Source organism: Phoxinus phoxinus (genome assembly GCF_949152265.1).
Source record: "Phoxinus phoxinus genome assembly, chromosome: 2".
NCBI lineage: Eukaryota > Metazoa > Chordata > Actinopteri > Cypriniformes > Leuciscidae > Phoxinus > Phoxinus phoxinus.
Window position 1 is genome coordinate 48,343,067 of NC_136877.1, and position 16,976 is coordinate 48,360,042.

Below are 16,976 nucleotides of genomic sequence, written 5' to 3' on the forward strand. Positions count from 1 at the left end.
CTGTAGTGTACACATCAGCAGTTTATAAAAGTTTACCTTAAATGTGTAACCTGATTAAATAGTGCTCAAAAACTTGAAACAAGTGGAGGCTTGTACCCGGAAACGCACTATCCCTTACAACACGACTACAAGCGGAAACATTTCGATCATGTGTAATAAGATGTACAACAGGGTTACGGCACCCCTGTGTAAAAGGCATATTTGCTGTTAATTTCCTCTAAACCACTAGATGGCACAAAAACCTCCACAGCTCTTTTCTCCACACCTGCCTTTCACCCTTCACCTGGACGCTTGTCTGAATCTTGACACGATCGCTAGCAACAACACAGCGTAGATTCTGCGGCAAGACGATCTAATGTAAAAAAAAAATATATATATCCAATATTCTTTTGGATATTACTTCAGGTGGCCTTTTACTTCATGCTGCCAATGGGCTTTATATGAGGACTTTTGACTTGCACTATTTATCGTTTTTTTTTTTAAACAAATCAAACCACTTCATTAATGTCCTATAAAAAAAATATTATTATTATTCATTAATGTCATACACAATGAGAATTTCATTTCAAAAGCTAACGTCTGCTTTGTGAAGACCGCTCGTGCATGCGATTCCTTAAACATACAATTGTTTGATTAGATTTTTTATTTTGTAGTCCTTATAATTACATGAACATTTTTAAATTTTTAAAAAAAAAATTATGTCGGTAAACTAAGAAAAAAAAAAGTAGAGATCAAGAATAGTTTTGGAATCGGATCGTGAGGCGCCTAAAGATTCCCAGATTATAGATTGATTAAAGATTATATATTGTCATTTATAAATACTCAATCATATGCCAACTTAGTATCTATCCTACAATATATTTGTGGAAAGCACTACAAAAAAATAGTTCCATCAATAACCGTGACCCTATGATCCTGAATGGCTTCAAATACAACATGCTTTTCACACAATTGTCAGATGCAAATATATAACCGGGGTGTTTATCAGCTGAATGCGTGTGACGTTTAATTTTAATCTGTTCAAAATCTCTCGGTGGCAGTCAGCTGCTCAACACTTTCTTTTCTTTCTTTATTCATCCTTGTCATCCTCGCAGGAACAAACTCTGAGCTGTCGAATGCGTCCGAGACTGAAGAGCTGGGGGAGCGGGAGCTCAGGCCCAAGGGTGTCGGGTCAGATGATCGCGGCTCCAAGCGCGGAGGTCGAGGCCGTGGCTCCAGCGCTGGCAGGGGCCGAGGAGGACCGGGGCCCCGAAACACTAACACCATCAGCTCCGGTACATCACGCCTGTGATCAATACAGAATTAAATAAAGCCTTGGAACCTTTTATAGCGCATATTCTTTCTTTTTTAGTTATGCTGTAAAATATTTAACCTGGTAGTTGTGACTCGTGAGTGAAATCTCTCTGTCTGTTAGTAATAATAATACATTGTCATCTAGTAAAACAACTGAAAGTATCATGAAAATTAAATTAGCAAAAGTTGTGGGAACTAAAGTTTCTAGAGATAGCAATACAATTGATATTGTTCTTATATTGATATTGTGGTGGAAAATTATTTGTTTAGATTAATCGATAAATTAGTTGATAGATTAATCGATACAAAAATAGTCGTTGGTGGCAGCCCTAGATAATATATAATAAATATTTTTGAATACTAATTATTATTATTATTAACAACTCTTTCCCCACCAGCATTTTTGATGCTTTCATGCCCCCTCCAGAATTTTCTGTTGTATAAATATCTGAACATGCAAAATATATCAAAAGAAAGAACAGACCCTCTGCTTTTAAACAACTAAAAAGCATTTTATTCTAGCTTTCATTAAAAAAATGATGATCAAAAAGCACAGATGGAGTAGAACGAGTTCATCAACACCCCTAAAGCTTCACAATCCTGAAGCTCGTACTGGTCAACATTTCATTCAGTAACATTAGGCAGTTGTTATTTATATTGTGTTAAATGTTGTGGATTGTTATTTTACATGTGCATAAGCAATGCTTCTATCATGTGTCTCCTTCTCCTGTGTTTTGATGTGGAGATTCTGTACTATTTCAGAAGATGCGTAATAGCGCCCCCTACCCACCCCGTGTGCTGGATTAGACACTACTCTGAAGTAGGAGCTCATTTAAAAAAGGTGTTCCTATAACTAAAATCGTTCCCAGTTCCTGTGGTCCGCCAAAAGCCAATAATTATAGGAACTATGGAAACGTTCATGTTCAAAAGCCCCTCATGCAAACTCCTGCCTGTCATGTTTTGTGCCCTGCTGATCTTCTGTGTGTTCCCAGTGCTCCGAGATCCAGACAGCAACCCGTTCTCTCTGCTGGAGGGAGACGGGGAACTGGGCGGCGACACAGACGCCAGTGAGAACATGAGCGGCATCGACCGCAGGAGACGCTCACGCCGTCGCCGTAATGACCAGGAGCCCAGCCTTATGGACGCAGCTGCTAACGAATCAGACGGTCAGGCAGCCACCAGTGAGAACGGACTGGGTATGACAAACATTTGAGCTCACATAATCTGACCCTGTATTTGCATTGCAGTATTAACTTTTTTTTTATTGGTTTCCCCTTTCCCGTCTTTAGTCTAATGATGTCAGTTATGGGTGTAATACACTTAGCTCACGAGACGATACACTGTATTGGGTTCACGAGAATGAGATGAGACCATTTAAAAAAAAAACATGCATTATATTTAAGATAATAATATTCACTGACAAAATATGGCTGGAAAAATTGTTTTATTCAACTGAAAGTCACAAAATGCTAAATAATGCAGGTGCATTTTACTTATTTAACTAATCTAGGGCTGTCACTAATGATTATTTTGGTAATCAAGTAATTGGTCAATTATTTTGACAATTGAGTAATTTTACAGGTGAAACTGGAAACATTTAAAAGTTAATTTATTTCAGTAATTCAACTTAAAGGTGAAACTAATATATCATATAGACTCATTACATGCAAAGTGAGATATTTCAAGCCTTTATTTGTTATAATTCTGATGATTATGGCTTACAGCTTATGAAAACCTTTTCACAATATTCTAATTTTGAATTTGGGTTTTCATAAAGCTGTAAGCCATAATCAAAATTATAACAAATAAAGGCTTGAAATATCTCACTTTGCATATAATGAGTCTATATGATATATTAGTTTCACCTTTTAAGTTAATTACTGAAATTAACTTTTGCTTGATATTAAAATTTTTCGAGTTTGACCTGTATTTTATATATATATATATATAATTTTTTTTTTTTGGTAATATAAATAGACCTAAGTGAATACCCTTACAAAAATGACTTAAATTACATGTATAATAACAACAACGTAATAATAATTGGTTTACAAAAAGTATCAAAAGTGATTTGTAATTTTTTTTATTTTTTTTTATTTTTTTTATTAACCAACACTGTTAAAAAAAAACAATGAAATATACATAATATAAACAATTAATCAACTTACAGCATGATCAAATCCTTGTTTATTATTTAGTAAAATTGGCTATTAAAATGATCAAAGCAACTAATTTCTTGAACAAGAACATGTGGACATCAAAACATGCAAACTCAGAGCGATGGCTTAAACTTTTATTTTGACATCGCGAAAAACATTCACATATTTAGAAACATATTGACGTATTAGTGTAGGTTTATAGATGATAGAACTAAGCTATGCTATATTATTTTAAAATTGTAACAAAGCCTTAGAAAACAATCTAATAATGTGGTTCATGGATTCTCGTCCAAGTCCGTGCAGCAGCAGCGTGAACATGTTTTCTGTGACTCTCACTGCGTTCGTTCTCTTGTGGTTATTCGCTAGTTTCCTCCTCAACTGTGATGTTTTTGTTTTTAGGATTGTTTTTTTGAAGCATGTGGTGAGGTGTGCAGCTAACGTGGGCAACTGACCTACTTCCTCTTTCACTACACAGTTCTAGATGCCTTACAACCAAGCCATCAAGATCCAACGGATTAAACTTCGCTGATTTGTAGATCTCTTTTCTGATTTTAATAATGTATTTGTAAATGTTGAAATGAACATTAACTAAGATTAGTGCATGTTCTAGTTAGGGCTGCTCGATTTGGGGAAAATGTCATTTTGCGTTTATTGAGGTCAATATTGCGATTGCGATATAATAAACGAATGGTTTCATGAGTCAACTCGCTTGGTTCTCAAGTAAAATGCACACACAGATTAGTGATAATTCTGAAATGTGCATTTCTCAAACATTTAAATGCACTGTTTTCAAATTAAAATCATATTTTTTACAAAATTAAATATTGATATCTTTGCATTAGCCTACTGCAAACTTTTTATTTGTCTCAATGGTACAATAGTAAAAAATAAATGTCATATTTACCCGTGCCCTTACTGTCAAACAGGTAGGCCTAGGACATATACTGAAATTGATTAGTTATCAAACAGTCTGCCCTGCATACATTATAAATTAGATATTGAGTAATCCTTATTAAAGCTACAAATGTTCTTTAGTCAAGAGCAGTGTGTTTTTCTCTGCTCTTTTATTAACTTTACTGACTGAACGCTTTATTGGCCGCTGTCTCTTTAAGAGCAGAGTCCCTGATCTCACCCGCGACTCATTCTCTCAACTCTTCACGTACATCATATGACTGCGCTTATGTTGTGAAGATACTCCACAAAAGAGAAGTGTGTGTGTGTGCGCTTGTACAACTATCTTTTGCGTGGACCAGTTTGAGTTTTAGACCATTGGAGAGGACATTTTGGCCGGTCCTCACTTTCTGAGACCCCTTTAAAGGCCTGTTTGAGGGTCAAGACTTGGTTTTAGGGATAAGGTTATAAAGCTAGGGTCAGGGTTCGGGTTAGGCACTTAGTTGTGATGGGTAAGGTTAGGGTAAACTGCTAGAGATTGCATTGTGTCAATGAATGTCCTCATAAAGATAGATGTACAAGAATGTGTGTGTGTAAGAGTGGGATCATATAAACGGATGCTGCGTTAATTGTTTAAAATATTTTAACGCGTTGAACTAGACAAATTAATTGCGTGTGTTAACTTTGACAGCCCAAATTTATTTCATAAAATCGCTTAGGCTTGATATAGAGATTGCGATATGATTAATCGTGGGTATTTTTCATTCTTAGGACGTGTAGTTGACAAATATTTTTATAAAATAAAAATACAGTAAATTTTATTACATTACAATATATTAAAATAGAAAACCGTTATATTACAAAGTGTAATTTATTCCTGTGATCAAAGCATCATTATTCCAGTCGTCAGTGTCACATGATCTTTCAGAAATCATTCTAATATGCTGATTTGCTGCTCAAGAAACATTTCTAATTATTATCCATGTTTAATGATTCTGTCAGTCTCTAAAGCGCAAATCACTGAATTCTGCACTATCGCGAAAGCTCACGTTTATATAAAAAAATAAATCCACAGTAGGAAAGCCTTTGGGGAAATTTGCTCGATTTAATTAGGTAGATCTGCCTCGGAAGATTGGCCCCCTTGCGTCTCATGCTCTCTTTGTCTCTCCTCGTTTCTCCCAGAAGAGGAAGGCCGGCCCCAGCGTCGCAACAGGAGCCGCCGGCGCCGTAACCGTGGCAACCGTCCCGAGGGAGGGTCCACCAGCCGGGACAGACAGCCGGGTGACACAGGTGAGAGAGTGGGAAGGTGTCAAGATGACAATTTATGATGGGAAAAATAGTATGCAGGTGCGTTTTAAAGAAGTGGTGTAATGCCCTTTTCACAACATGTCAAATAAGTCTCTGATGTCCACAGAGTGTGTATGTGAAGCTTTAGCTCAAAATACCCCACAGATATGTTTATATAGCATGTTACTGTCACTTTTTGAGGGAGAGAAAAAACGCACAATTTTTGTGTCTGTTCCTTAAAATGCAAATGAGCTGCTGCTCCCGACAAAGGGGGCGGAGCTTCAACAGCTTGTGTCCTTTTACCTCACACACACATGCACTGGAAATTTCAAAGACTTTTAACCTTTTATGTTCAAACCGGAGTCAGACTATAACAGAGAGCTTCAAGAAGTGACATGTAGAAGCAACAGGACATTTCTGAATGGTTAGTTGGTGAATTTATGTAGCTTATGTGGATTTATCTTCTAGTCATTGATTAGCATATACTGTCATGATAGTCTATAAATCGTGTTCGTGTATAGATAGTCTATAAACCCGGGAGGATTGTCGTGTAGTCCCTACCAGCCGTTATTTGTAGTCCTTAAACTATTTCTTTAAAATAAAATATCTTCCTTTGCTTTGAACTTTGAGCGGTGTGACTTTGCAGATGTTTTTTGTTCAAACAGCAACATTACACACTAACTAAAGTTAGAAAAGTGAAATCATACTCAACCACCCCTTTAATCTTCTAATGCATGTAATTTCAGGTCTACTTTATGAGTATGAATTATCAAATGCATTGAAAGAAATCTTTATACAAGCACTGTAAAAGGTTTTTACTGACTGGCTTTTCTCCTGTATGATTTCACATGAGTCTCTTCAGACCTTACTGTACATTTATGAGCATTTGCTGCTTCAGCACCTCGAGGAAAGACCAGAGCCCCCCGATAGCACCCCCAAAAATAATGTCTGGATGCAATTATATTCAGGCTGTCTTCTATGGAAGCCATGAACCGCATAGTGAAGAAGAAAAACAGAAAACTTGTTATTTCGAGATATCAAGTCATTATTTCGTCATCTGTTATTCCTGGGCTGGTGCAGTTACACGTGGTCTGTGGTTGTGAGGCCGGTTGGATGGACTGCCAAATTGTCTGAGACGTCTTTGGAGACGGCTTATGGTAGAGAAATGAACATTTAGTTCACGGGCAACAGCTCAGGTGGACATTCCTGCAGTCAACATGCCAATCGCACACTCCCTCAAAACTTGTGGCATTGTGCTGTGTGATAAAACTGCACATTTTAGAGTGGCCTTTTATTGTGGCCAGCCTAAGGCTCTAAGAACTAATGTTCACACGTACATGGTTATTTTTAAAAACTGAGTCATTTCCCTTTGTTTGTGCCCTTCGTTTACACGCAACAGAGAATTCGCCTCTGAAAACTATTCTTTCTAAAAACTTTTTGGGAAATTTTGGAAAACTTAATTTGCATGTAAACTGAGAAAATCTGAGAAAAGCTGAGTTTTAGGCAGCCGACGTCACAGTATGAGACTATTTTCAGGATTCTGATTGGCTAACGTGGACTTGAGCTTCTCGTTACACTGCCACCTACAGGTTTGGCTTGCTCTAGACGGCATATACACGGTTCTTGTAAACGAACACTTTTCTGAAAACTGACGTGTGCACAATGTTGTTGTTTTTTGAAAACGGAGAGCGCTGAAATGTCCGTTTATGAAAATAGCCGTCCACGTGTAAATGTAGCCTAGGGCACACCTGTGCAATAATCACGCTGTCTAATCAGCATCTTGATATGCCACACCTGTGAGGTGGATGGATTATCTTGGCAAATGAGAAGTGCTCACTGACACAGGCTGCGTTTACACTTGGCATTAACATGCGATCACCATGATCCGATCAAGCAGATCGGATCATTAGCCAATCAGGACACCGTCCGTTTACATTTGTTCATATTAAGTGGCCTCTGTATCTGGATAACCGATCGGATTTATGTTTCCTGCTTATTATTTAAATTAGGTCTGTAGCACGACACCAATAAGAGTAAAGATTATAAAAATTAAGCAATGTCCCAATTGCTTTCACTCACTTACTTTACTTTCCTGTGCAATCTCCAGTCTTAAATCAAATTACGTTTTTTGAATGAAGGATTATTTTCAGAGTTGATCATACAAAATAACCATGGTTAAGTCACATCATCGAACATTGGGGTTTAAGGTTACAGTTTGCAATGACTATATTAACAGAAATGGGAGATTAATAAACATGCTGAAACAATAAAAACATTCAACATTTAAAACATTAAAAAAGAAAAAGCTTATTCCCATAATTGCTCTGGCAAAGCAGCGCACGCTCTTCATTAACCCTCTGGGGACGAATTGGGCGGTACCGCCCAAAAAGGCATACTTTTACAAATGTGCAATTATCTTCAAAACTATTAATGATAGAGAGGTGCGGTCTTTTTTGCCGTCTTCCTCAGATTCCGCTGAAAACAGTGATATCCCGTTTGTATTAGACACACACTTTGCTGTTGCACAATACCACTGCATAAAAAGGCCAATGAAATCGATGTTGTTAGGCAAACTCCACCAATGGAAAAATTGCCGCTGGGAGGATTTTTTTTTTTTTACCCAATCAGAAGAAGGTTACCATGACGTATTCTAGCCAATCAGAGGACTCTGTAGCCTTCAACATGTACAAACAAACAGCGTCATGTGGACGGAGAATGAGACAGAAAGCGAACGGAGCGGAGTATTACAGAGCGCACAGAGATCTATATAAGAGAGAGACAGAATAACTTAAATAGCATTATTATTGTATTGTTTTAGCACTTTTATGATGGCAAGCAGTACAAGAACAAGCTCTGGAACAATTACTGCAAAGTAAATCTGCCAGGTTGTGAGTGTGTCTGTTCTTCAGAGCAAGCAGGTCTCATTTAGTTCGAAGCAGACGCTTTTTCACGCCTGGGACTGTTTGTAAAAAAAGTTCCTTATTTCATTGTTCTTAACACATTTGATTGAACAATTACAAATGGCTGTCAAGCAAAGGGTTTGACAAATATTTTTTTGGTTCAAAAACTGTTCACTATTGTTGTGTGAGGGGTGATTTTCAGTAATAAATGACAAAAATAAAATTTTCGTTTTTGAAATTCTCTCGATTATTGTACATTTTTCACTCATACTTCCTTTATAAACACATTACATGCATGCTTATGTTAGCTTAGGGTCTTCTGAATCCATAGATACCAAACACATGGTGTTCCATCTCCATTACATATGGTTTATAAGCCCAAATGTAAAAATAGAGAAAACGGACCAAAAAGGGCTTAGTCCCCAAAGGGTTAAGATCATGACTGATCAGAGCTGTGATTGTACAGGCGATCGCCTCTTCAGATAATGTTGCACAATTAAAATGAAAAATGACACACACAGTATCATGTAAGTCTAAATAAACTGTTTTAAATATTGACGTTTATTGTAAGGTTCAAATTAATTTAATTTATTGTCTAAACTGCGTCTGGCCATCATTTTCTGACAGCACGTGGGGAGACTGGCCGGGGATTTATATGACGTCCACCTGTGAACACACACACACACACACACACACACACACACACACACACACACACACACACACACACACACACACACACACACACACACACACACACACACACACACGATGGCTGGATTGCATACACATTACACTGAGATCCGATCGCATGTCTTCGACTACCTCCGAAACTGGACACGCTGATCAGATAACATTCCGATCAGAAGCGCGTTTACACTTGTCTTGTGTGCGTGGACAACATCCAGATACAGGTCGCATGTTAATGCCAAGTGTAAACGCAGCCACAGATTTAGACAGATTTGTGAACAATATTTGAGAGAAATAGGCCTTTTGTGTACATAGAAGAAGTGGTAACACTTTACAATAAGGTTCATTAGTTAACTACATTAGTTAACGTTAACTAATAATGAACTGCACTTATACAGCATTTATTCATCTTTGTTAATGTTAATTTCGACATTTACTAATACTTTATTAAAATCTTGTTAACATGAGTTAATGCACTGTGAACTAACATGAACAAACAATGAACAGCTTTATTCATATTAACTAACATTAACAAAGATTCATAAATACTGTAACAAATGTATTGTTCATGTTAGTTAATACATTAAATAATGTTTAATAAATGAACCTTATTGTAAAGTGTTACCGAAAAAGTCTTAGATCTTTGAGCTCGGCTCATGAAAAAAGGGGGCAAAAGCGTTGCGTTTATAAATTTGTTCGGTGTAGTTAAGCAATATCACACGAGCAAATGTGTAAGAAGTTAAAATCAATATCACATTTGCACTCGTGCAAACTTTTACGTTTTAATAAAAGATTAAAAATATTTTTTTAACTTTCAATCTAAATAATTGCACACTGTAATTAAACACAAATACGAATTTGGCTGAGAAATTACCCCCAAAAGATCATTTAAAGGCATTTATTGTGTTAAATGAGAAAATCAAATAGATATTAAAGCAGCTTTAGAGCAAAAAAAAAATGTATTTGATTCAACAGAATTTTATATAAACGTTTAGTCTTCAACAGCCATGAGGGCGAGTAGATGACCATTTAAATTTTTGGATAAGCACCGCCTTTTTTTTTTTTTTTTTTTTTTTTGTATGAAATGAAACCCTAAATAAGAGACGAAACCACCTACTTGCAGTTGGTAAATGAGTAAGTAATTGAGTCCATTCATTCGTTCAAACAGCTGACTCATTCAGGAATGAAGTAAATGGCTCTCTTTATGAATAAGCCGCAGAAACTCGAAAAATTAGAATATCATGCAAAAATTAATTTATTTCAGTAATTCAACTTAAAAGGTGAAACTAATATATTATATAGACTCATTACATGCAAAGTGAGATATTTCAAGCCTTTATTTACATGCGCGCACACACACACACACACACACATACACGCATACAAGCTTTTTATTTTATTTTTTACTAACGTTTATGTTAGTTGTGATTAATCGATTTAACATCATCAATAGAATATTTTCTTTATGAATTCTAGATCCTTTTTATGCCTTATGTTACATGATGTTTCCTGTACGTGTCATTGATTTATTTGGGTGTATTTTCCATCAGAGTTGATTACGTGAAGTTCCCTGCTATCAAAATATGTTTCCATGAGATGCAAGATCTGTGATATTCTCTTCAAGGTGTTAAAACCCACGTTTAAGTTATTCCGTGTAAGCAGTGGTGGCAATATCGGCATCTCTGACACTTTCTCTCTTATTTATAGTTCATTAGAGGCCGTTTATAATGACAAATGTCCGAGGGCGCTCGTGTTATTTCGTCTAGGGCACCAAATGAGCCAGAAACACGGCTGCTTACACAGACCATGAACTAATCAGACCTGCTAGAGGATATTTCGTCTTGAGGGCATCATTAAATGGTTATAAGAGAAGTACCTCAGTAGGTCATTTACTCCCCCAGTCCCTCCTGTTGATGCTTCTCTCTGCAAGCATCTTCTCCTGGCCTTTCTTTCTCTCTACTCTGATCTTCACAAACTTCATTTGTTAGATGCGCTACTTTAGATATTAAACTTAGATTTTGTTTTATGTTATCTTGAAACTTATTTGCCATTTACAATTTAAAAATGTATTCAATTAATTTGTTTGTCTCTATAATTTAACATTTTAATCAAATGTATTCCTTATCATTTGGTTGATGTTAATTTCAGAGTCACGGTCAACATGTAAGATCTGTTTTCATGCTGTAGGTTATCGGTTTGCTCCACTTGTTTGATCTCTTGCTGTTTTGTCTTTTTGCTCTTGTGTTGATCTAGTTTCTGTTGCTGACTTCATCTCTCGTGCCGATTCCCAGAGCAGACAGAATCTCCCAGGGAAGGAGGCGGCGACCCAACTCGTGTCCCATCCCAAGGTCCGCCGAAACTGCAACACTAAACACACCCCTCAACATGTTGTTTATTATTAATGGTGCTTGCCTATAGGCAAAGCAACATTAGTGTTATCTTGCATACTTATTTTTCTTCTTATTATTATTCCACACAAAAGTTTGGCGCGAAACTCGCCCCGCACCGTTTGTCACAGACCCCTGGGTGAGGTGTCAAATTGACCGGCTCATTGAGGAGAGGTGTGCTATATCTTTTCTAAGCGATCGGGTGTACGATGTTCGCACAGCGGACGAAAAAGCGGCCAAAAAAGTCCCATTGACTTAACATTGCGGAATTTTCAGAAATTCAAATCCCAACTGTCATTTTTCACACACACAGACACAAAGGGCCTGACACCCCTGCATGTCTCCCCCTCTCTCTCCCTCAGAGGATTTATATTATCCAGCAGCCAATAAGTAATGGCCTAAAATCTTCATAGCCACACCATAGCAACCAGTTACAGCACCCTAGCAACCATAGGCTATAGGCACGAGGCCGCAGGCCTCGTGCACTCATTATAATGCACTCGTTTAATAGAGATTTTAAATACTCTATAAAAACTCACTCATAGGCACGAGGCCGCAGGCCTCGTGCACTCATTATAATGCACTCGTTTAATAGAGATTTTAAATACTCTGCGGCCGAGTGCCTAACCTCAGCCCTAACCCCATAGTAACCATCTGTGAAAACTACCAACCAACTAGTAACACCATAGCAACCACCAAAAATACCTTAGAACACCCTAGCAACCACCCATAACACCCTAACAACCACCCAAAATACATCAGAACTCCCTAGCAACACCATAGCAACCACTCAAAATACCTTAGAATTCCCTAGCAACACCCTAGCAACCACCCAAAATACCTTAGAACTCCCTAGCAACACCCTAGCAACCACCCAAAATACCTTAGAACTCCCTAGCAACACCATAGCAACCACCGAAAACACCTTAGAACACCCTAGGAACCACACATAACACCCTAGCAACCACCCAAAATACCTAAGAACTCCCTAGCAACACCATAGCAACCATCCATAACACCCTAGCAACCACCCAGAACACCATAGTAACCACCCAGAACACCCTAGCAACCGCATAGCAACCACCCCGAATACCCTAGCAACCACCTAGCAACACCCTAGCAACCACCCAGAACACCCTAGCAACCACCCAGAACACCCTAGCAACCGCCTAGCAACACCCTAGCAACCAGCCAGAACACCCTAGCAACCACCTGAACAACATGAATAAGCCATATCTCAGCAGCAGAACATCGTACAGACATGGTTGTTTGCTCGTATGCAATCATGTACCACACTCTAGCAACCGGGTCGTGTTTTTTGACACTGCAAGCACCATTCACATTTTCTTCTGGAAATGTACGTTCTAGTTATTATTATTATTTTTATTGAAAGAAATAAGTTCCAGGTATGCTGTGATTGCTTGTAGGGCTGCACAATTTAGCTATGATGATAATTGTTATGCTTATTATTGGGGTTAACTAAAACTAAAAACATTACTGTTCATTGAAATGAAGCTGAAATAAAGTAAAATATCTATCTATCTATATATATATAAAATAAATTTAACTTAAACTTATTTCAGTTTATTGCCATCAACATTTCTAATTTTCATTTAGTTCACGTTTTTCAACTAATATTTTACTTTATTTCAGTTATATATATATATATCAATTTACAAGTGATTAATCACATTTAACATAAGTTTTACATATTTATACATGTATCATTACATTTATACATTTATGTATTTTTATAAACACACGTTTTTGTTAGATGCGATTAGTCACAATTAATTGATTTGATGGCACTAATAACAACTGAAATACACATACAAATATAAATTTGACCTACATAGCAGTATTAAAAAATAATAAAATTAAAAAAGCACAACAAAATGACTAAAAATGAAAATAAGCTAATTCTAAATGTTTATAGAACTATAATAAAACTAAAAAAGATATATTTTTAAAAATGTTGTTGTAATATTTTACTGTAAAATAAAAAGAGGATTTCAGATAAAATCTAATAATAATAACGGTTTTGTTTTAAGTACCACTTCACTCTGAAGCGCCTATTTCATTAAATGCCAGTCGTTGTGTGTGTGTGTGTGTGTGTGTGTGTGTGTGTGTGTGTGTGTGTGTGTGTGTGTGTGTGTGTAGCAGCTGTACCACCATCATAAAATGTTATGTAAATGTACATAAAGGACATTTTCATGAGGATTCTGCCCTGAACAAAGTCTTCAACTGCATCTCGTTGTGTCTCTCCATCAGGAAAACGGGACTAGCGTGAGTAAGGAAGAGCTGACTCCCTCCAAGCGCTCCCCGAGTAACGGCGTGGCATCGGCCGGGGGGGCCGTGGCCCTGGTCAACGGCGTCTCGTAAAACTCATCGCGCCCACGTCTAAAGCAAGACACCATGGCAAACTCTGTTCCTGCTTGCATTCACGTAAACCTTTAAACTGACGAATGAAAATCGACTAAAATCCTTGAATTCATACAAGTCTACGAGAAGAAAATGATACAAAAAAAATGACGAACGCATCTACTTAAAACCACACATAACGGTGTATGTTTATCCTATCTATCAGTACTTAGTGCATATTTAAGACAAGCTTGCCAAAAATGAGCTGATGGATATGACTTAAATTTCTGACATAACACAGAAAACAGGACGTGACTATTTGGGATTTATTTTAGATTTTTTTTTTTTTTTTTTTTTGCTGTTGTCGTTGCTGTCATTATTTGTTTTTGTTTTGTTTGTACTCACTGGTGTGGGACTGTGAAAACACTCCCGAGCAGACGCATCTCTGAAACAGTGTTAGCTAAACGAGGGCGGAGCTAGCGGAGAGGCGATGGGTTGAAGGCGGAGCCTCTCGCGAGTGATTGACAGCTGAGTCTGTGGTACTCTTGAGTTTAAGGGCAAGACGGAGAGACATTGTGCCTTGAATTTGAATTAGAAAAAAAAAAACTTGAGTATTTTCTGTTTTTCCTTAATATTTGCGTTGTCCATGAGATGAAGTAGATGGTTCCTGTTTGTTTGGTGTTTTATTTTGTGTGAGGAAATGATTATGCAGAATAAGAGGGGTTAGAAAGATTAATGCCAAACATGAAATTAGGATGTTTGTCCAAGGTCAAGGCGTTATTTGAAAGCCGTTTAATGTGTGTTTGTGTGTACGAGTGTGTCCGATTGTACGTCGTGAGCATATAAATTGAGAGGAGCGTTACATGATCCGAGAGAAAACCCATAAGAATCCCGAATGGATTCGGTCTCTTCAGTTGAAATGGAGGGAAAGTGGCACAAGTGTCCGAACACAGAGAGACGTAAATGAACTAGCTGACAGGTTCACAGTGTTGATTCATTTCCAGGTTTTCAACATCTGTTTCCCCAGCGTAGCTTCTGCTGGAAGGAAGGCAGGATGAGTGTGAGCGTGGACAGAAACACACACACACACACACACACACACACACACACACACACACACACACACACACGACAGCTTCCGTTCTGGTGTAAATGGTTGGTCTTGATGGTCTAGAAGGCTCTCTGAGCAGATGATGCCTAACACTGAGACTGATGCTTTAGTTCTCTCACACACACACACACACACACGCGCATCCGAGAGCATTGTAATGTAATGCGCTCCAGTCTGGGCCTCTTCTGTCTCTGTTGGGCTGGCAGAGGAGCCGATCAGGTGTTAGTCATGGGTAAAGGGGAAGGGACCGTTCCTTCACTTTTGCAACTATTTGCCATCTCAGTTCCTGTTCTCAAATGTGTTTTTTTTTTCTGTTTCTTTTTTTTTTCTTTTTTTTTTTTTTTTTGGTTGTACTTTCCACATCGTTGAAAAACAAAAAAGATTAAAATGGAAGTGAAATAAATTATTTCTGGAATGACACCTGTGTGCAGTTTTTCTTGTCTTTCCTCTGCAACTGGTTTGTTATGGGCTCTTTACAAAAAAGTAGGTACAAAAAAACCTGTGAAAACGCTTGCATACATGTAAAAAAAAACTTTCTTTTTTTTTTTCCTCAGCAAGTGATCAGTAAAAAAGTAAGTAAAATTATCGTCAGACTAAATATAATATTAACTGCTGTTTTGTGAACCGGTCTAAATAAATAAAACCCCTCAATTTGAGTTTTGAGGGGGTTTTTTTTGCAATAAACTAAACAAAAAAAAAGATTATAAACAACTGTTATACCAAATGTTATGCTTAGATGTGTTGATAACACTTTACGATAAGGTTCATTAGTTAACTAGCTACATTAGTTTACATGAACGATCCCATACAAATATTCAATTAAAAAAAACAAAATCGGAATACAAAATAGGACGATCATTTCGTTGAAATAAAGCAAAATCAATCATTTTTTGGCTGACGCGTGAACAGTACCGGAAGGCTAATAACAAATAAATCCCATAAAAGTTATATTTCTGGCTTCTGTAAAGGCCTTTTCACACCAGAAGTGAAAATAATAAATCCACGTCTGCTGTTCTGGGTCACAGAAGAAGACCGTTCATCAGAAGTTATTTTCGCTTACTGGTATTTTGAATTGCATCATCGAATGTCATCTGCAAAAACATTCTTAAATACAATATTGTGTAATATATTTAATAGGTGTTGCGTAATATTCTGAGTTTCGATTTAACTGTTTTCATTTATTTTGAGGAACAAGGTCTTTCCCTGTTTTGTGCAAGTGAGAGGAGTAAATGCTCATGCAGTCGTGAATTACAGAAACGGTCATGTTCACGCGCAGCGCCTCGGCACTTACTCAATCATTTACTGGGAAAACAAGTTGTTTCATTGCTTATTTGAAACCGTAACTCAGACAGTTTGTTCCATTACTTTACTAGTTGCATGGAAAAAGTAATCCGATTACATAACTCAAGTTACTTGCAATGCATCACCCCCAACACTGTCTATATATATATATATATATTAATTGCATCCAAAATAAAAGTTTGTTTACATAATATATGTGTGTGCTGTGTAAAATGATTTTGTATATAAATACACACATGCATGTATATACTTTATATATAATTTATATATATCACATTTTCTTAAATGTGTACATGCATGTGTGTGTATTTATATACAAAATAATTTTATTATTTTACATTATTTTTATTATTACACAGCACACACATATATTATGTAAACACAAACTTTTATTTTGGATGCGATTAATCTTTCCCCAGCACATATATATATAATATTATGTAAAAAAAAATTTTTTTTTTTAATTTAACTGTCAAGATGTTACAATGTTTACTCTAAAAAACACATAAAACTAGATCACTGGAACATTTCATTTACTTATCATAGCTCAAAATCATGTATTTCTCAAAGTGTATACACATATCTTACCCCTACC

At 36.9% G+C, this 16,976-nt stretch overlaps 1 protein-coding gene across 1 annotated transcript in view; it reads left to right on the forward strand.

Annotated features, from left to right (window-relative positions):
* Positions 1-15,499, forward strand: part of fxr2 (FMR1 autosomal homolog 2) — a 39,371-nt gene extending 23,872 nt beyond the window's left edge. The window contains exons 13-17 of the mRNA XM_079605201.1: positions 1,095-1,274; positions 2,286-2,489; positions 5,526-5,633; positions 11,474-11,568; positions 13,879-15,499. Of these exons, the coding sequence (XP_079461327.1) occupies positions 1,095-1,274; positions 2,286-2,489; positions 5,526-5,633; positions 11,474-11,568; positions 13,879-13,989 (698 nt within the window). The 3' untranslated portion in view covers positions 13,990-15,499. The remainder of the gene's footprint in view (positions 1-1,094; positions 1,275-2,285; positions 2,490-5,525; positions 5,634-11,473; positions 11,569-13,878) is intronic.
* The last annotated feature ends 1,477 nt before the right edge of the window (positions 15,500-16,976 follow it).